Here is a 19,080-nt window from a genome sequence, read left to right as displayed (position 1 = left end):
CGAGGGAGGTCTGCCGTAGCTGCAGTGCCTCCCAGTCTCCAAAGGCTGGTCCCAGCTTAATCCCTTCAGCATCTAGTTTCCAGTGGGGAACTTTTTCTCCAGATGAGTATATGTGATTTTGAAGTAGAAATTGAGGATAAAATAGGATTTATCAAAATTCTCATCTGCCTTCAATCCATTCTTCATATTCCTATCATTTTTCTAGATGAAATGATCCAGGCCCTGTCTCCCTTGTTGTCATCTCCAGCTAAAACTGCCCTGCCCAGCCACTGCCGTGGGGACTTCTGTACTCTCTAGCCTCCCAGCCTTACCCATGTGGAGTCCCGCTGCACTGAACCCTGCTCTCTCCTCTGGTTCACGCAGTAACTCTTACTGAGGCCTTCAGATCTCAGCTCAAACGTCACTTCCTCGGGGAAGCCAGCTCACACTTTAAGGACCAAGTCAGGTTCCCCTCTTACGTATTCTTGTGCTGCCACATTCCTGTGCTGTTTTCATAGCACTTACCTGTTTTAATTATATTGTCATTATTTGATGTCTTTGGCCCTTTTGAATGTCAGCTCCATAAGGCAGGGACTCTGCTCTAGTTTCCACAGTTTCAAGTTCCTGGCACAGTGCCTGACACCTTGTAGATGTCTGACAAATGTTTCTTTAAGAATCAAAAGAGTGAAGGGATGCGCGAGTATTTAGGATCACAGCATTCTGGAATATCCTGACTTTAGTTCCTTGATGGGTCATGGAAGTTGTTTCAGAAACAAATTTTAACACTGCTTGGGCTGCCATAATGAAATACCATAGACTAAATATTTAGGCTTAAACAACAAGACATTTCTCAGTTCCAGACACTGGGAAGTCCAAGATCAAGGTGCTGGCAGATTTGGTTCCTTGTGAGAGACCTCTTCTTGGTGTACAGACTTCTGTGTCTTCACATGGCAGAGAGAGACCCTCTTGACCTCATCTAAACCTAATCACCTCCAGATACCATCACACTGCGGGTCAGGGCTGCAACCTGCAAGCTTGGGGTCGTGGGGGACACAAGCATTCAGCCCATAACATACATGAGCTAAAGGATGAGGCTCTTCTTTGCTCTCCTTCATGTGTAACACTTCGCTATGATTTTTTTTTAATTTTTATTTTATATGGGAGTAGAGTTGATTTACAATGTTGTGTTAGTTTCAGGTGTACAGCAAAGTGATTCAGTTTTACATTCACCTATCCTTTACTCTCAGAAATATCCAGCCAATCTGACACAAGTCTCTGTACTAGTCAGGACTCCAATGTACAGGCTCCATTTTTCTTATTCTTGCACTGTTTGTGAATTGTGGATCTCAGCTGAGTGAAGCTGACCAAGAAGGACAAGAAGAAAGTATTCCTTAAAATAATTAGTGTGTCATTGCTGCTTTGTTACTGTAGAAGTGCCATGAAGGCAGTGGCTTGTTTTGTTTAGAGCAGACCACCTCAGTAGTTGCTTTACCTTTCACCACCATCATTCAGTTCAGGAACCAGTCATTAGTCAGCAGTGGCTTGCTCCTTACAGAGTACACCAAAAAGGGGGAATGCATCTAGTTACATTGAGATGCTATATACCTTTTTGTTTCAGAGATAATAGGGAAAAGAAACTAATTTCTTTCAAGGGTCATCATATCTATAGTAATACGAGGCACCTGGTATATAGCTTTCTCCTTTCCCGTTGGTAAAAAGGAAGCCTCCAAACTTTCCTTACCCCTCTCATACTTCGCTGAAAAAGAGTGATTAAACAAATTTCGAGGTTTTCCTGGCCTCCCCACTTCTCACTCCCCACTGAAAAAGAGCCATAGAGTTTTCAAGACATAATAGGGAAAAGTGGGTATGTAAGGGATCCAGGTACTTTTCATTTGTAATTTGTGTGTAAAATATGAAGGTAACAAGTGAAAAGGAGTTAGGAGGTGAGGGCCTAAACTTGGAGATATAATGGGTGTGATAAGCCTTGAGAAAGCTAAGGCAAAGTCCAAGAAGATTTAAAGCTTTGCTGTTGCTGTTTGGAGGCCTTCAAAACTTCTGCCACTTGTGGTCCAGGAACAGAAAAGCATGGTGTTTTTATGTTTGGAATCAATACTAAATATATTTGAATTATATCAAGTCAAACTAAAGAAGAAAACATCCCTAATTTCAATTTGTACCTTTTATAGTTTCTTTATTTTGTTTAGCAGATTTGCCTTACATCTGCTCAGTACTGTAAAGCTGCCCTTGTAAGGACAAATCATTTCGAGTTTCAAGATTCTAGACTTGTGGACTATACAGAGCATTGGCTGCCTGTGACAGGTAAAACCTTAAATTTCCCTTGATTCCCTACTGGCTCCCAGGCTGGATTAGGTCTCCTGTGGCACGTGATGACTGTCTCAACCCCAGCTCTCTGGCCAAGATGTTTGTGCTGTATCCCTTAAGACAGTGTGAATGCCTTGAGGGCAGGGCTGTCTTTCTGATCTTTGTATCCAAGGACTAGAGGTTCTCATAATACCTATTCAATGAATGACTCATACTCTGATCCCAGATGTTATCTTTATCACTATTCTCCCTGTTTCAGAGACACTGAATTTTTTAGGAATTTATCTTTTAAAGATCATCATGGAGAATACATAATGTCTGATTCCATTTATGTAAAGTTCTAGAAGAGGCAAATCTGTTGGGAAGAAAAACTGGTTAACTCTGGGAAGGGGCATGAAGGAACTTTCTGCCTCTGGGGTAACGGTAGTGATCTATATCTTGATAGGGGTTTGGGTTACACAAGTGTATACATTGGCCTAAACTTATTTAGCAAGCATACTGTTAATATTTGTGCACTTCATTGTATGGAAGTTTTACAACAGAAAAATATTGAACTTTAGTTAATGATATGTATTGCTGAGGAGTTAAAAGGATGGGTACAGATATCTGCAATTTATTCATCAAAATACATCAAAAATTAAGATGGTGGGGCTTCCCTGGTGGCGTAGTGGTTGAGACTCCGTCTGCCGATACAGGGGACACGGGTTCGGGCCCCGGTCCGGGAAGATCCCACATATACCGCGGAGCGGCTGGGCCCGCGAGCCATGGCCGCTGAGCCTGCGCGTCCGGAGCCTGTGCTCCGCAACGGGAGAGGCCACAACAGTGAGAGGCCCGTGTACCGCAAAAAAAAAAAAAAAAAAAAAAATTAAGATGGATTGATGGATGGGTAGAATATTGCATAACTGATAAAACAGGCTTAGTAAAGTGTTGACAGTAGAATCTTGTAAAATTCTTTCATCTTTGCTGTATGTTTGAACATCTCATAATAAACTATTAAGACAAATCATTAGGGTGTTTATCACAATACTTGATGTTGCAATGTATTGAGGGACTCAGTTCAGTTCAGTTCTTTTAATATACTAGTTATTCTAGACTGCCATGAAGTCATAGAATACTACAGAAATACCTGCTAGAGGGGAATACAGGCCTATGGCATATTACTAACTTATCCTTCCCACTAGTCCTAATGACGTGGTGGCCACCTCCTCTCTCTCAAGCCCAGAATACACACCAGATTGTGACAGGGCTGGTGAGTAACATGGTGGCTGATGGACTGATGTTTTTCTTAAGTTGGCCCCAAAAGTGAGTGGTCTACTCACCCCTGAAGTGACCAGGGTAGGGTTCATGATCTTCCCACCAATACTCTGCAACTTTCAACAAAGGCCAGGAAGTCCTTTTATACATACATTTATTATGTACACACACAAAACCTCTTCAGTAATAACTGCCTAAGAATAAATACAATGTATTCAGAACAGATCTGATACTTTGTATTTTACTTTTATAAAGTAATCCTTTTACAATGAAATTTGGATCCTTCATTTTACCCAAAAACTCATCTTTTATAGTGATGGGCTTTTGCAAGTTAATGTAAGCACAGCAGCCTCGTGTACCCATAATTTAAATAGCTTACAAAGGAGACAGCTGTTTCCCCCCAAAAAGGGTTGAAAAGCTGTTCTGAGTTGTCTGTGCTCTGCTTAGAGCTTCTGTTGCTCCTGTTTTGAATTTGTCCGCAGCAGTTGGAAGCTGTTTGGAGCTCACTGTGTTTCTGTTGTGGCTCCTCTCGTGGAGTTAGAAGATAAGGCACACAGCACCAGGTCTGTTCCTGAGAAGGTAAGATGATCTTAGTGTAATTAACTGCTCAGTAACTTAAATACCACTTAAAAATAGGGAAGTCTTAGCTGTTGCTGAAGGAAGATGGTGTAACTGATGGGATGCATGGTTGTCCATCTCTCAAGCTCCAAAGTTAATAGGTTCTCCAAACAGGCTTTCTTTATCTTCACAGAGATCCATGGAACTGTCATCCATGAAGAATCTAAACCCTAACTGCATTTTCTAAATCCCTAGTTCTCAAACTGTGGTCCCCAGACCTACAGCATCAACTGGGAACTGGTTAGAAATGCAGAATGGGGCCTCCCACCCCAGACCTGTGAAATAAGTAGCTCTGGATGTCAACCTAGCAATCTGTTTTAACAGGCCCTCCTGGTGATGCTAATGCCTGCACCACTTTTCATGTTCTCTGCCAGAAGGGAAGGGCCTAGAAGGAAATCTCAGTGAACATGTATTTGTGCTGTTTTAAGTTTGTGGTAATTTGTTACATCAGTAATAGGAAACTGATGTAAATATAAATCGTTAAAATCACTTCCTTTTAAATAAAAAAATCAATTTTTAAATAGTCCAAAATATGTCAATCGTATTTCAGGAATAACTGAAATAGTGATCATTAGTGCTATGGTTAGTTAAGTTAGCTAAAGAATGATTAATTTCTCAAAAAATTAATTTCTCAAAAATCTGAAAGGGATTCACTCTTTTTCTTTTCAGTGACTTCCCAAAAAAGCATCCCAAGTAGGATTGTCATTTTTCTAGTAAATTTAAAATAGTATGGCAAAATGAACCATCAATCACAGTTAAATAACACAAGAAAATGTCATTCTAGGGAACAGTGTGGAAATTAGCATGTTCTAAATTTATCTATATGAGAACCAATCACTGTATACAGCTTGACAAAAATTTATCAACTATGCTTCCTACTGGTATGAATAATTTTCACTGAATAATTTATAAAACTCTACACACGATTCATATCAAACTTGTAAATGACCAGAACATTAGTGAACAGATGTGAATGGTTCAGATCTTAGTAAATGTGTTTTCAGTGCAAAATGCCATTTCTATGTTTGAGAACAGTAGGCTTCAAAAAATGAAGTGTGCATATGCCAGTGGAAGGACAAGGTGAACCCTGGAAGTGCAAGAGGTAATGTAGAACTTTGATTTTTTAAACATCTTATCCTTTTAAAATTTCCTTATACATGTTTTATAATGTACATAATAGATCAGTATAACAATATATATAATTTATAAATGATCAAAATTTGGAGTGTATTCTCTAATTTTTTCTGTTAAGAGTTACATGATCAAAAAAGTTTAGACTATCACTAACAAGAACCACCAAGCCACTGCTTGATTCTAAAAGTGAACAAAATGTAAACAAAAATTTTCAAACTAATGCTAAATGTGAGGTTGTTGTTGTTTTTTCCAGAGGTGGGGTCTCTGACAAGATTAGGGTGTGAACAGGACTTGCACTCCCTTAATCTAGCCCCAGGTGGTCTCCTAATCTTTTTAAAATTTAATTTATTTAATTTTGGCTGCTTTGGTTCTTTGTTGCTGTGTGCGGCTTTCTCTAGTTGTGGCGAGAGAGGGCTACTCTTCGTTGCGTTGCGCAGGGCTTCTCGTTGCAGTGGCTTCTCTTGCGGATCATGGGCTCTAGGCGCGCGGGCTTCAGTAGTTGTGGTGCGTGGGCTCAGTAGTTATGGCCAGAGGGCTCTAGAGCGCAGGCTCAGTAGTTGTGGCGCACGGGCTTAGTTGCTCCGCGGCATGTGGGATCTTCCCAGACCGGAGCTTGAACCCGTGTCCCCTGCATTGGCAGGCAGATTCCTAACCACTGCAATGCAAGTTTGCCATCAACCTTTTAAATAGGTTAACCACACACAAAAAGTGTGGCACCTGTATAGAGGTGTGTGCATGTGAGATGTATTGCCTGGAGTTTTTGATAAAACCCATTTTTCTATCACTAATTCATTTACAACTAAAAAAGTGGCATACAGGTAAATTTGAGACTTTCCTTTTGATAATAATTTCCATTATGTTTGAATGGAAGAAATTCTTACGAATTGTGTTCAGGGTATAAATTTCGGTACACTCTCATTTTGCACTGAGACTTAACTGTGTCTTTGTACAATGTGTGATAATTTAACCATTTATTTTATTTTATTTTTTAACCATATATTTTAATAACTACTGACAGTTTAATGGCATCAAAAATACTCTTAAGTCTATCTGGATTTTCACTTTTTTTTCCCCTCTGCACTCTTCTTTTTTCTTAAAAGCATGAAAGACCCTTGTGCAACTACAGAGCCTTTGTTTTTGCTTCCCTGTACTTTGGTACATTGCTTCTCCTTAATCTAGCAGCATCCTTAGCTTGTAGTATTTTACTTAGTGGCAACTGAAAAAAATCACTAGCTTGGGCTTTAACTGGGAACTATTATCCAGAAGGTTATTATGAACCTGTCAGGAAGGTGGTGAGCAACCAAAAGAGCTGTCTCACAGACTGTGCACCCAGAGCTCACCCAGCCCATTAGAAACTAAGCAGGCTTGGTTATCTCACGTCCCAGCTCATAACAGATGAACACAGCACATTAGAAGGAAGTGGGGAGCCTGTTAGAGGCAGGTATATTGATAGTGTGGTAGGAGACCACTATATAAGCAAAACAAACTGCTTAGCAGATACAAAATTTTTTAAATTAAAAAAAAAAACAAAAACCACACCAGGAATCTGAGGCAAATGATTATATATACCTCAAGGCTGAGGGAATCGCTTTATAATAATTAATATCAATTTGTTATAGCCCTTTACAACTTATGAATTATTTTACATACATCAGAGCTCATTAGATATTTGTAATAACACATGAATATAACTTTTACTCTCATCATGAATAAGTGAATTGTACTGAGCATGCTGTTTAGGAAGGCGGGTAGGTATACTGACATATCTGAAAGACTTGCATCAAAAATAATTACAAGTTTTAAATTTTGGCACTTAAGATATATGCATTAATTATCCCAACATTAATATATATGCTTTCCTTCATGACCAACACTGTGTTACTGAATTTTCATAGCTCTCAGTGACTGCTGGTCATTAAATGGGGATGATTGTCATCAGTAAGTTATCAGACCATTTCTCCTGTTAAACACAAGCTTAACAGATTCTTATGGATGCCAACACCATATATTCTAATATGGGAAACACTAGGCTCCTAAAAGAGTCTCAGAGTGTTTTTCCTATATTGCACTTTCTAGAAAACAGCCTTAACAATGATATGATGTGATCTTGGTTCTAGACATAGGAGTGAGGAATATGTGATTTACCTTTACCATCTTGTTTTCCTAAAATTTTTGGTATAGCCTCTTCTTGGGGATGTAACAAGGAGAAAAAAAATATACATGCTCTTTGGGCTTCTGAGAAAAAAGACCACAGACATTTTCAAAAGATAAAAATAGAGGTCTCTTCTGCATCAGCCACTTCATTTTCACAACTGAAAATAAGGAACTGCGGTATATTTGATGTTTTTAAACTCATTCAACATAGCTTTGCCATAAATATACTGTTCTGCAGAAAGCTTTTTAAAACAGATGTATAATTTATACTATACTTACCAACAATTATATTATCAATTATAATACATTTACCAATTATCATTAAAAATGACTAAATAAAACTTTAGAGTTAAAAACACCAAATTAGATTTTATACACTAAGTGAAATGGGACCTTGAAATTTTAAGTGTAATCTCCAATAGTATGGCATTCCTAATGCCCTTTAATTCCTTGATTAATATCCCCTGATGACTTTCTAATCATGACAATACCTCAGAGAGGACAAAGGTTTTGTTGAGTTTGCTATTTTTAATTCTCATCTGTGAGGCTCTGTTTTTGTATAAGGCTATTAATCCTCCATTTTTCTTTATTTTATAGCTACTTACCCTACATGAGGGTTTTTAGTTAGGAACGGACCGTATGTGTGCCCTGCAGTTTATGGCATTAATTCTAATGGAAATTGTCTATCTTGTAAATATTCTTTTGCATGGTGCAGAAAATGAGACAGCTCTGAAATAAACAACTTCCAGAGGGTGTTAAAATAATTAACAGGCCAGTTTACCATCCTTTACAAACTAAAGGGCAAAATGGTAGAGTAAGCAAGCACAGGCTTGGAACTCAAACAAACACTGAGTTTGAATCTCAGTGCTGCCACCCCATCCATGCCAGCTCTGTGACTTATGGCAAATCAACCTTTCTGACCCCCCATTTCCCCCAAAGTACATTGGTGCTCATGCCACCTACCTTGCAGTTTTTGTGAGAGTTAGTAGTAAAGTATGTACATTATTTGACACGATAGATATTCTAGAATCATAGACTGAAATTTATTAGAGTTGGGCAACATTTGGGCCCAGCATCTGACATGGAGCGCTCTCCCAAGGAGATGCAATATATGGAAACTTCTTTTGATTATCAATACAACCATCGTACTTGGTAGCTTATTTTTAATGTCAACATTAGGTGTTTTTGTCTCTTTATTTTCTCTTAAATATGTGTTTTTAAGAAAGTTTATGGCAAACCTGTGTTTTCATTGTGGGTACTTTTCTTGATGACTAAAAAATTTCCAATTTTTTTTTAACATCCATGGTAAGAAAGATCTAATTTTTAAAATTTGTCCTAGAGCCAACATTATCCAAGTGAGATGTAACCTCTGTACGTGTGTGAATGGCTGTCTGGCAGGTTCTACAAAAAGTGTCATTTTTATTCATGTATTTGGGTTGCTTAAACATTTCTATAAGATTTAAAACACTTTTCTTCTTATGGCTGGAATTCTCAGCATTGATACTCCCATGTCTTCCTTTTTCAGTCTACTGGCCAGTTTAAAGGTATTCACAATAGTACAACTTAAAGGCAAAAAAAGTGTTCATAAGTCACTGTTTTAACAGCCAGCATAATACAGTAGAAATTGCCCTGAGCAAGGAATTAAGACTTGAATTCAAGTCCTGGCTCTGCCACTAATTTTGCAGGATGACTTTAGGCAAGTCACTTAACTTCTCTCATTCATCTAATAACGAGATTGAGTCCATTTTAAGTTATTTTCTACCTCTAAAATTGCTTTTATTTGCTTATTTTTTTTAATAATCAAAACACCTTCTGGGAGTTGTGTTAAGCACCTGATGGGTACAGAAATATTTACTGATGTTTAAGGTAGTAATATTTGAAGCTGTGATCCAGGAACCACCTGAATACAGATTACTTGGGGTTCGTGTTAAAAATACAGATTCCTGTCCTCTCCCTGTCTGAATCAGAACCTCCTAAGGTGAGGGCCAGGTTTCTCTATTTTTCACAAGCTCCCCAGTGGTTATAATGCACCCTAATGTTTGAGAACCACTGGCCTAAGAGAATGTGTTCTAAGAGGGAAAAAGCTAGCATGTGGCTCAAATTACTCCAGCCTCTGGCAAATCTCTTCTAAGGATAGTCCCATTCAAAGTGGAGGAGACTAGAAAAAAGCTGCTTACTTCAGCAGAGTAGTCAGCCTTATGCCTGGCCCCTGCATGATGCTTTCTACTTGCTGTGTTCCATAACAAAACATAACAAAAGGTCTTAGTCACGACACCGAAGTCACGGACCACCACAGTTATGACAACAGCTTGAAAACAATCACAGTTCTCCCTTCATTAATGGTAAGAGCTGAGCTCAAGGATGATCAGAAAAACACAACGTCTTTACTCTCGATTTTCCCTCCACCTGTCATCCTCTGTGATTCAAATAATCTGACAGAGGAAACAGAAAATCTAAGCCACATTGTTCTCATCACTCTGTGGCCAGATAGAGAGTATAATCTAATAAATAAATCCTCTTCTATACAATAGAAATGACCAAAGCCCATTCCTTCTCCTCTTTTCCTTTCTAATGCTGTTGACAGGAACAAAATACCAAGTAAGGACACATGCTACAGATTTAAAAATTCGTACAAATAAACTACAAAGAGGTGGTAATTTTTTTTCTAGAATTTCACAACAAAATCCCTCTCACAGTAAAAAATATGTATAACTTTAACAGGAAACTTAAAAGACATTTTGCTGCAAAACTATAACAGTTGTAAGAATAATGCCATTATCTGTGCTCATTATAGAGAAACAACAGCAACTTTAAAAGGCCAAGTATACTGGTAAGATGAAATTTCTTTTCAACAACCAGTATGCCAACATCAAACTTCTGGGTTTTATTCAACACTAGCATCACGAGTTTCTCCTAATCCAACCAAAACTCCTGCCAAATGTCCACAAAATTCACACCAAAATCAAAAAACAGAAAAGAGAATTAAAAGAAAGAAACTTGACAAGAGCTACCATGCAAAACAACCAGCAGAACTGGAGTTCAGTGGCACAGATCAGCAGGAGCCTAGGAATGCTGCAAAAGATGGTGCTGCCTGGAGTCCAACTTGGCGATGCCCCTGTGATGCTGGACGACCAAGTACTCAGGTCACAGGTGTGTTCATGGACCCATAAGAACTAGGATCTTGACCCAAACTTTTAAGATCTTCTAAAAAGAAAATACTTCACCTAAATTGAAGTAATATATAATTCAAACACCAGAAGAGTTCCTTATTTGATGTAAGTTGTGCCTAAAACTTTGGCTGATACAAAGAAACCCGTCCACTAAGGCACCCAGAGGCGATCTGACAATGTGTTGGAGAGAACTTTGTCGTCAGTACCACATCATTATGAGAGTACAGAGAACGGATCACCCGCAGGGGACTGGCTTCTTTGGGCAAACAGTCAATAAGTTCACTGCACTGTTTGTCAAATCCCAACAAGCGAATCCCGTAGCCATGTGGGGAAGAAATCATTCGCCCATCAGGGCTGAAGCAAAGTTCTTTGATATAACCCCTGCCTACATTGGCTTCTTCAATGTAATGAGTCAGTCGTAGAGAACAGCGAGGTGAGACTGGTCGCACGGGGGCTCCTTCTTGGAATTCATAGACACAAGTCCACTAGAGGGAGAGAAGAGAGACAAATCATAGAGCCTCATAAATGGAGTATAACCTTTAAAAATTGTGAATAACTATACTGTCACCTGTAACTTATATAAAATATTGTACAGCAACTATATTTCAACTAATTAAAAAACAAAAAGTTACAGAGTCCCAAACAGTGCTACAGATAGTCTTTTTTAAAAAAAAAACTCCACAGAATGCCAAAGCTTCAGAATTGTTGCAAGAAATCATTCAGATGAATGCTACCCCTCTCCCAACTAACAAAACTTGTAGGTCCCATACTGTCTTATCGACATTCATACCAAGGTTATTCTGTACTATGACACTTTAAAGCCTTTTATTCCCTGAGGCCACTGTGACTTCTGAAGTAATAATTCCCTTTTCTGAGAGTAACAAGAATCTTGATATTTTAGGGTTAAGACATCTAAGCCCTAGAATACCTCTCCTCCTAAACACTTCAAAGACTCTAGAGCTAGTGACTAGCTAGCTAGCTCTGGAAAGACTCCTGCTTTCCAGAGTAAGGAGAATCATAAGGTCATATAAAATCTTTTCCCCTAGTTATCAGTTCAGTCCCTTCCTTTCCCAAAGCTTTCCCTGGTTTTTAAAAAGAGAAAATCATAATACTCCATTGGCTTTTATAGCAAAACCTCCCATTTAGCCAGCTTAGCTCAGTCCTATATTTACTATATAAGGGGTTTTTTACAATGGGATGAAGGAGGCAAGAATTAAGCTGGGCTCAGTCTGAGCTGATGACTCCTTTAAAGTACTTCCTGCTTGACACACACAGGCCAGAGAGGAGGAAGGATTTTGAAGGGATAAAGACACCATGAGCACACATGGCAATGGCAGTTTGTTCAGTCAGCCCCACTGAAGGTGGGGTGCTGCTGCCCATACCTCCTGATCATCAGTGTTGCTTGAGCACCGAAGAAGAGTGGCCCAGCCTTTTGGGTGCAGCTGTAACGACGTGATGCAATTTCCACGGTCTCTCTCACCAGGAACTTCAGGGGTTAAGACTTCAAGACTGTTTCGTGGTGAAATTCCTGAGATATGAGAAAATTAGGATGTGGAATTTGTATTATCAAAGGACTAAGGTAGCTCATCAAAGCTTTGATTTCTGGCAGCCACCCTCATGCCTTTATTCCTTTATCTGCCCCTTATGCTACCACATGTAAAAAACCATGGTGCCCCTCAACGTTTGGGGTATGTGTCTTTGGGGTGGGTATGAGGGAAGGGGTATGATAGAACTAAAGAATCCAAGTTCCTGCAGCAGGAATCAACAATAACCTAACGCCAAGGCGTTAAAGCTGACTAGGAATCCTTTTGATTTGGATCTACATCTCAAGTTATGTGACATGAAAGGAATCTGGAAAAGTAAAAGACAACAATTCTCATCTCAGAAGACCTGATGCTCTCTAGTCCAGAGAAGGAAATACCTGGAAGCCATGAGGACTGCCTTTATATAGATGAAAGATGGGTGCAAGGAGCAGGACTTATGGCCCCCAAGGACAGTACTCTAAACAACAAATCAATGTATAATTTTGGAGGTAAGAGAGGACAACTCACACAAAGACATGTCAAAACAAGGGGTGGGAGATACTGCCAATTGTACATATTCCTGGTACTCTGCTATGGCCCATCATTTCTTTCTACCTGGCCCCCAATGAAACTGAATGCTGTAGTGAGCCATTGTTACAAATGGAAGTATGTCATATCCGTCAAGTATGTGGAGAACCACTTTCATACACATTGTAAGGAAGCAGCTTAGAAATTATCAAGAGAAATATTTCAACACTTCTCTGCCTATAGGAGTTGCTTTAAAAATAATGAGCTGCCTCTGTCAGACCCTTTGTGAATTATTTTGCACTTAGATGTGTTATCTTCTTTTAAAAGCTTCCCTTTAGATTACTGCAGCATTGACAGAAACCTGTGACGATCTAAATTACATTCTCACAACCAAATTATACCTAAATAATTATTTCACATGTGATTGAACCTTAACAATTTTAGAAAAAAAAACCTATTTCAAGAATTTTGAAAATCTATAACAAAAGCAGAAAAGAAACCCATTCTGAATAAGTAAGCAGTGGTTTTTGAGCTCTGCTCCTTGGAGGTTGCTCAAGAGCTGGCAAAAGGGGGAAACCATACAGGGCCAGGGTGGAGATGGGGTAGGGAAGACTGGAGGGTCAAGTGCCTCCTTAATTTTACTTGAACCAAAGTTACTTCACTTTTATTTGTGCTACATCCCTAAGAATCCACAGGAGGAATGTTACATATGTGGGCATAAATCTCTAAGAGGAGGAATATTTAACCTTAAAATGAGACATTGTAGTCTTCAACATCCAGAGGACAGGATGGTGGATAGTCTATAGGTTTAGGTTAGGAAGGTCTCTCAAACCATTCTTGGAAGTAGTCAGGCAAAGTAATCAAGAATGCATTTATTGAGCACTTACCAGATGAGGCCACCCAGGGAAAACACTAATTAGAAGTCTAAGTATAGTCCTGCCTCTAAATATCTAGGTAGGAGATATGCTTATATCCAAAAGCTGACCGAAAATTACAAAAATATATATATATGGCCATCAGTCCATCAAGAGGAGAACAAACAAAAAGTGCTGTAAGAGCGTAGATGTGAATTAGTACGGAGAGGGATGATGAGTGAAATTTGCATACGTAGAATTAAGGGGTGGATAGAACAGATTGAGCAGCTAGTTCTCCCAGATTGGCTGGGGAAAAACTGGCAAAAGTAGAGTGGGGCCAGATTATAGCTCTTTATCCCACAACCCCTCTGAGGCTGCCAGGCATTGCTGAGATAAGGAAATGGCAAAGCAAAAAGCCTGCTGGGCTGGAACCAGGCAACTTTCACAAGCACCTGATAAACTCATCCCTTTATATTTACATAGCACTATCACATGCAATAGTCTCATTTAATTTCTATAACAACCTTGATTGGAGTCTATATTTCCCAACCATTCCCTCTCCAAACTAGACCAAACTAAATCCAGAAAATAAAACTAAAGTTCAAATTCCAACAAAAATGTAAACCCAAGATATTCAACCCTAGAGACTGGTTAGCTTTTGGGGGGTTTGTTTTTTGGGTTTTTTGGCCATACTGTGTGGCATGCGGGATCTTAGTTCCCCAACCAGGGATTGAACCCATGCCCCCTGCAGTGGAAGTGCTAAGTCCTAACCACTAGACTGCCAGGGAATTCCCTGGTTAGCTTTTTGAAAATGTTACTGAGGAGCAAGGAATAGCCTCATCTCTATTGGCTTTTATTTTTAAGGATTAAAATCAAACCAAAAAATGCTATTTTAGAATATATATTCAAGATTATGAAATCCAACTTTTGACCTACCTTCTCTTTGTGAGGCTCGTGACATGTGTTTCTCAGAAGATGAATTAGAATCACTATGATGAGAAGGTGAACCAGAAACTCTAGGGCCAGATGAACTCGACAAAGTGGTAAGATCTTGAAAATACAAAACGTTCCGACAGTAAAGCTAGCAAAACTCTGGTAGTGTCTCTTAACTTTTTAATCATCTACTTGAACCATATTGTTAAAGTTCATCTGAAACATGGTAAGTACATATCCACCTAAAAGTGTCCTATAAAAAAGACTGAGGTGGGCAAGATAGCTCTTTGGAATGTCCAATCTAAGGCCTAGTCCCTTTCTAAAACCCTTTTTACATCAATGACTTCCTTAAGTGAAATAAAAATGAAAAACCAAATAAACATAGGAACAGCTTAGGTTTCCCATCATTTCTGTAGTGAAATGGAACAAGAAAATTCAGCAAGAATGAAAACTGAGCTGTTCAGCCTGTTTTATGTTAGAATGGCATCCAAACAACAGGTCCATGACCGAGAACATGAACAGATCCTTCTTAAAGCATACCAACAACTTCTATCATTACTGAAATTATGTGAATACCATCTTTGAAATGCAATACAAACTTAACATTGAAATCTGGGAAAATAAAATGAATATCAGATAGGTGAGTCTGATGTATCACTCCAAATAGCAGTCTCTATTTCACACTTTTCTTGTGGCCACACATTTCTGTGGGGACTTCTTATTAATCTAATTTCTTTGGATGGTATTAAGTATCAGAATTACCTTTAGAAGACAGAAAACCTTCCTGGTTTTTAAGCAAAACATGCCAATTTAGACCTTCTAAATCACTACTTCTCACTAAGCTCACTAAACTAAAGTTGATTATTAATGTTTAACCTAAAAATCTGAAATGAAAAGGACTATACTTGCATATTAATGAAATCCCTTGCTTGCAAACAAGTTGGTAAAACTTAAATTTCTACTTTTAGCAGTGAAATTAGGCAACTGCAATACAATGAGGCCTGCACATTCCCAAAGGAGTCTTCAGAAGTGGCCCCATGCATAGAGAAAGATTCCAACCATTTGAAGTTGATTTTAAACCACAATTTATGAACATTATGTTTTCCAAATGCTTAAGTATTTTTTTTCTGAGTTCTTGTTCATAAACACAATATTATAACTAATGAGTATGTTCCTATATCAGCCCTCTTCTTCCTAAAGGTAGATATAATATAGTCTCTATCACGTAATATAGTACAAAGTTTTCCTGAGCCCCCATTTCGCTTAAGTCCAATGGAATTGGCAACAGGAAAAGGAACAGGGCTTTAGCAAGAGGATGTTTATAGGTCATGAGATAAGATGGCACCAACTACCTATGTCTGGACATCTGAAAGTCTAGGATGCAATACAGACTTAAAATTAAAACTCTATATTGACTATAACTTAACAGCTCTGCTGGGTTCCAGGAAAACTTTAAAAAGATTGACAGTACTTTCGGCCATCACTAATTTTTGAGATAATGATGATCTACAAATACTGATGAAGACTTTCTGGCTAGCAGAGGGCTAAAAAAATTTTTTTTGGAGTTAGAAGTTATTCTTCCTAGATCATTTGTGATACAGAGGAACAAATTAATACTATGTCAGAGATACATGTAGATCATTATACTTCCTTGGGAAAAAAGCTATTACTGAGCTTTCCAAAGAATATCTTTTAACTTTCTTCCCTTCTTTCTGCTGTCATTCTCAGAATAGAAACATATACCATCCCCATGTCTGAGATTATTTAGAAAAAACTTTAATCAAAAAAGGAAAGCTTACCTGAACTCGATGTTGTTCTTCTTGCTCTCAAAATGGGATAGCTGCCTACTTCTAAAGACTTGGTTAAGTCAAGATCATGCAAAATCAAGAGATATCCAGAGGACGTTGAGATCAACATTTTGGAACAATCTGGTGTTAATCTCATTCGCATGAGAAAACGTGTGTGAAAGAATTTCTTATGTGGACACCCATCTTCTGTACACCTACAAAAGAAATCAAACCAACAAAACCTAGAGTTATCATGAATATAAGCATTCAGTGATAGTCATATTTTTGCCCTTCAAACTAGAATTTACACTTGATGTACACTCAGACTTATACACATGAAAAGATTTTGCTCACCATTCCTTCCATCTCTTAACTTTTTTTTGAAGATTGTTTCTTTCTGAAGTATATTAAATAAAATTTTGTTGAGATAAACTCACTTTTTATTGTTCTGAAAATCTTCATTTCACTCTTTGATTAAAGGGTTAGCTGAGCCTATAACTTTAGGTTGATAGTTATTTCTTTCTGAATATTGAGGATAATATTCCAGTGAGTTCTGGCTTCTATTGCTGCTATTTTTAAGTCTACTATCAGTCGAATTGTTACTTTGGATAATTTTTTTTCCTTTGGTTGATCTTCTTGTTTTGGAGTATTGCAGTTTCACTATGACGTGTAAATTTGGATTTCTTTTCATTTATCTTCATTGGGATTCATTTGACTTTCTAAATCTTAAGCTTCATATTATTTATATATTCTGGAAAATTTTCCATCATTATTCCAATATTGCCTCTCACCTATTTTCTCTATTCTTTTGGAGCTCTAGATAGATATTTGAAACATTCCCATTTGACTCTCCTTGTCTAATAACTTCTCTTTCATGTTTTCTATCTCCTCATTTGCATATGTTGCCATCTTGGTAATTTTTCAATATCTTTCTTAATCTGTTTTTTAAGCTGTGTCTGCTACTTGTTTTTATAAACTTCAATAGTTCTATTTCCTTACTTTAAGTTCTATTTGGCTCTATTTCAAATCTATATGATCTTTTGAATAGATTTTTTTTTTTTTTTTTTTGCGGTAGGCGGGCCTCTCACTGTTGTGGCCTCTCCTGTTGCGGAGCACAGGCTCCGGACACGCAGGCTCAGCGGCCATGGCTCACGGGCCTAGGTGCTTTGCGGTATGTGGGATCTTCCCAGACCGGGGCACGAACCCGTGTCCCCTGCATCAGCAGGCGGACTCTCAACCACTGCGCCACCAGGGAAGCCCTTTTGAATAGATTTTTATTCCTTGCCTATGTTTTTTAGTCCCCATTTTATTTCTTTTTATTAATTATTTTTAAAACTGTGAACTTTGTCATCCCTACAGAAAAGTACATAAATAAGACAAATGTAGAGTTTAAAGAAAAATGAACAGCTGTGATTCATCACCCATGTTAAGAGGTAGAACAATACCAGTACTTTAAAAGTCCCCTCTGTTTCTCTCTTCTGTAGCATCCTTCAGTCAGCATGCAGTGCTTCAAGCATGCAATAACTTTTCTTATCTCTCTGAGGATATTTATAGGTTTTTAAAATTTTAAGTTTTCTTCTCCCTATGTAGTCTCTACTTTTTCCAAGATATCTCCCCATTTGTGTAAGTCTTTTCATAGAAACTTTTGTCAAATGTCTGATTATGTTTGGCTGTCTGCTCATAATTAAGAGTGGGGAACTAAAAAGCTGACTGGGAACTCTGAGTGCAAGGGTAGGCTTGAGCTTCACTAAATAGGGTGAAGCCATTTTTTGAGGAACTCCTAATGTCAGTACCTTTAGTTCATTAACCGAAAGAACTTGTGAGGATCTCTAGATTCAATATTCAGTGTGCATATGGTCACTCAATCCCCCTGATTTTGGTAAGGTACCCAAGCCTTCAAACTGTGTCTGGTATCCTTTAATACAGATATCCTCTATTTTACCTCTTTAGAGAATAAAATTCAAAATTCCTGCTGAAATGCGAGGAGGTAAATAGCCCAGCAGTATGGATTCAGGGAGGAGATATAAGTTCTTAAATATCTTTCATTTGAATCCTTATTTTAGCTACCCTTTCTGTTACAGAGTACCGAGAGTTGCCAGTTACTGTGATTTTTGAGGATTTTGTATAAATATTCTTAAGTTCTTAACTTTTTCCCACTGCCAGTTTAGGATTCAGCTTTCTTGTACTTACTAATAAGTAAGTTTGAGTTGCTGAGTCGGTTGCCACTCATCTTCCTGCCTTCCAGATTTTAAAACTTTATTGTCATTCCTTCCTTTCCTATTTCCCCATCTTATGAGTTTATATTCTTCATTTTAAAATTTGCTTATATTTAATTTTAGAGCAATCTTCTCATCCATAGATTCTATTTAGGTCTTATGATAACTTAAATGAAACTTTACAGTTTTCTCCATAATGGTTATACAGATTTTCTGTTCCAATTTATTCCTGTGTACCAACTAAATTTTTTTTTTTCTTTTTTTTTTTGCGGTAAGCGGGCCTCTCACTGTTGTGGCCTCTCCCGTTGCGGAGCACAGGCTCTGGACACGCAGGCTCAGCAGCCATGGCTCACGGACCGAGCCGCTCCGCGGCATGTGGGATCTTCCCGGACCAGGGCACGAACCCATGTCCCCTGCATCGGCAGGCGGACTCTCAACCACTGCGCCACCAGGGAAGCCCCCAACTAAATTTTTTTAAGAGCACTTATTCATTCATTCAATCATTTATTTATTTTATTTGGCTGCGCCACACGGCATGCGTTATCTTAGTTCCCCCACCAGGGATCGAACCTGTGCCCCCTGCAGTGGAGTCATGGAGTCTTAACCAC

At 38.5% G+C, this 19,080-nt stretch overlaps 1 protein-coding gene across 2 annotated transcripts in view; it reads right to left on the bottom strand.

The window, feature by feature from the left end:
- Nucleotides 1-3,694: 3,694 nt before the first annotated feature.
- Nucleotides 3,695-19,080, bottom strand: part of DCAF10 (DDB1 and CUL4 associated factor 10) — a 58,854-nt gene continuing 43,468 nt past the window's right edge. For both annotated transcript variants that reach the window (XM_081238408.1, XM_081238409.1), the window contains 4 exons: nt 16,269-16,471; nt 14,473-14,586; nt 12,014-12,159; nt 3,695-11,116 (listed from right to left, as the gene is read on the bottom strand). In XM_081238408.1, coding sequence (XP_081094534.1) covers nt 10,748-11,116; nt 12,014-12,159; nt 14,473-14,586; nt 16,269-16,471 — 832 coding nt within the window. In that variant the 3' untranslated portion in view covers nt 3,695-10,747. The remainder of the gene's footprint in view (nt 11,117-12,013; nt 12,160-14,472; nt 14,587-16,268; nt 16,472-19,080) is intronic.

This window comes from Mesoplodon bidens (genome assembly GCF_964165515.1).
Source record: "Mesoplodon bidens genome assembly, chromosome: 6".
Taxonomy (NCBI): domain Eukaryota; kingdom Metazoa; phylum Chordata; class Mammalia; order Artiodactyla; family Ziphiidae; genus Mesoplodon; species Mesoplodon bidens.
Note: the sequence above shows the minus strand (reverse complement) of the source record. Positions and strands in the feature narration are given on the sequence as shown.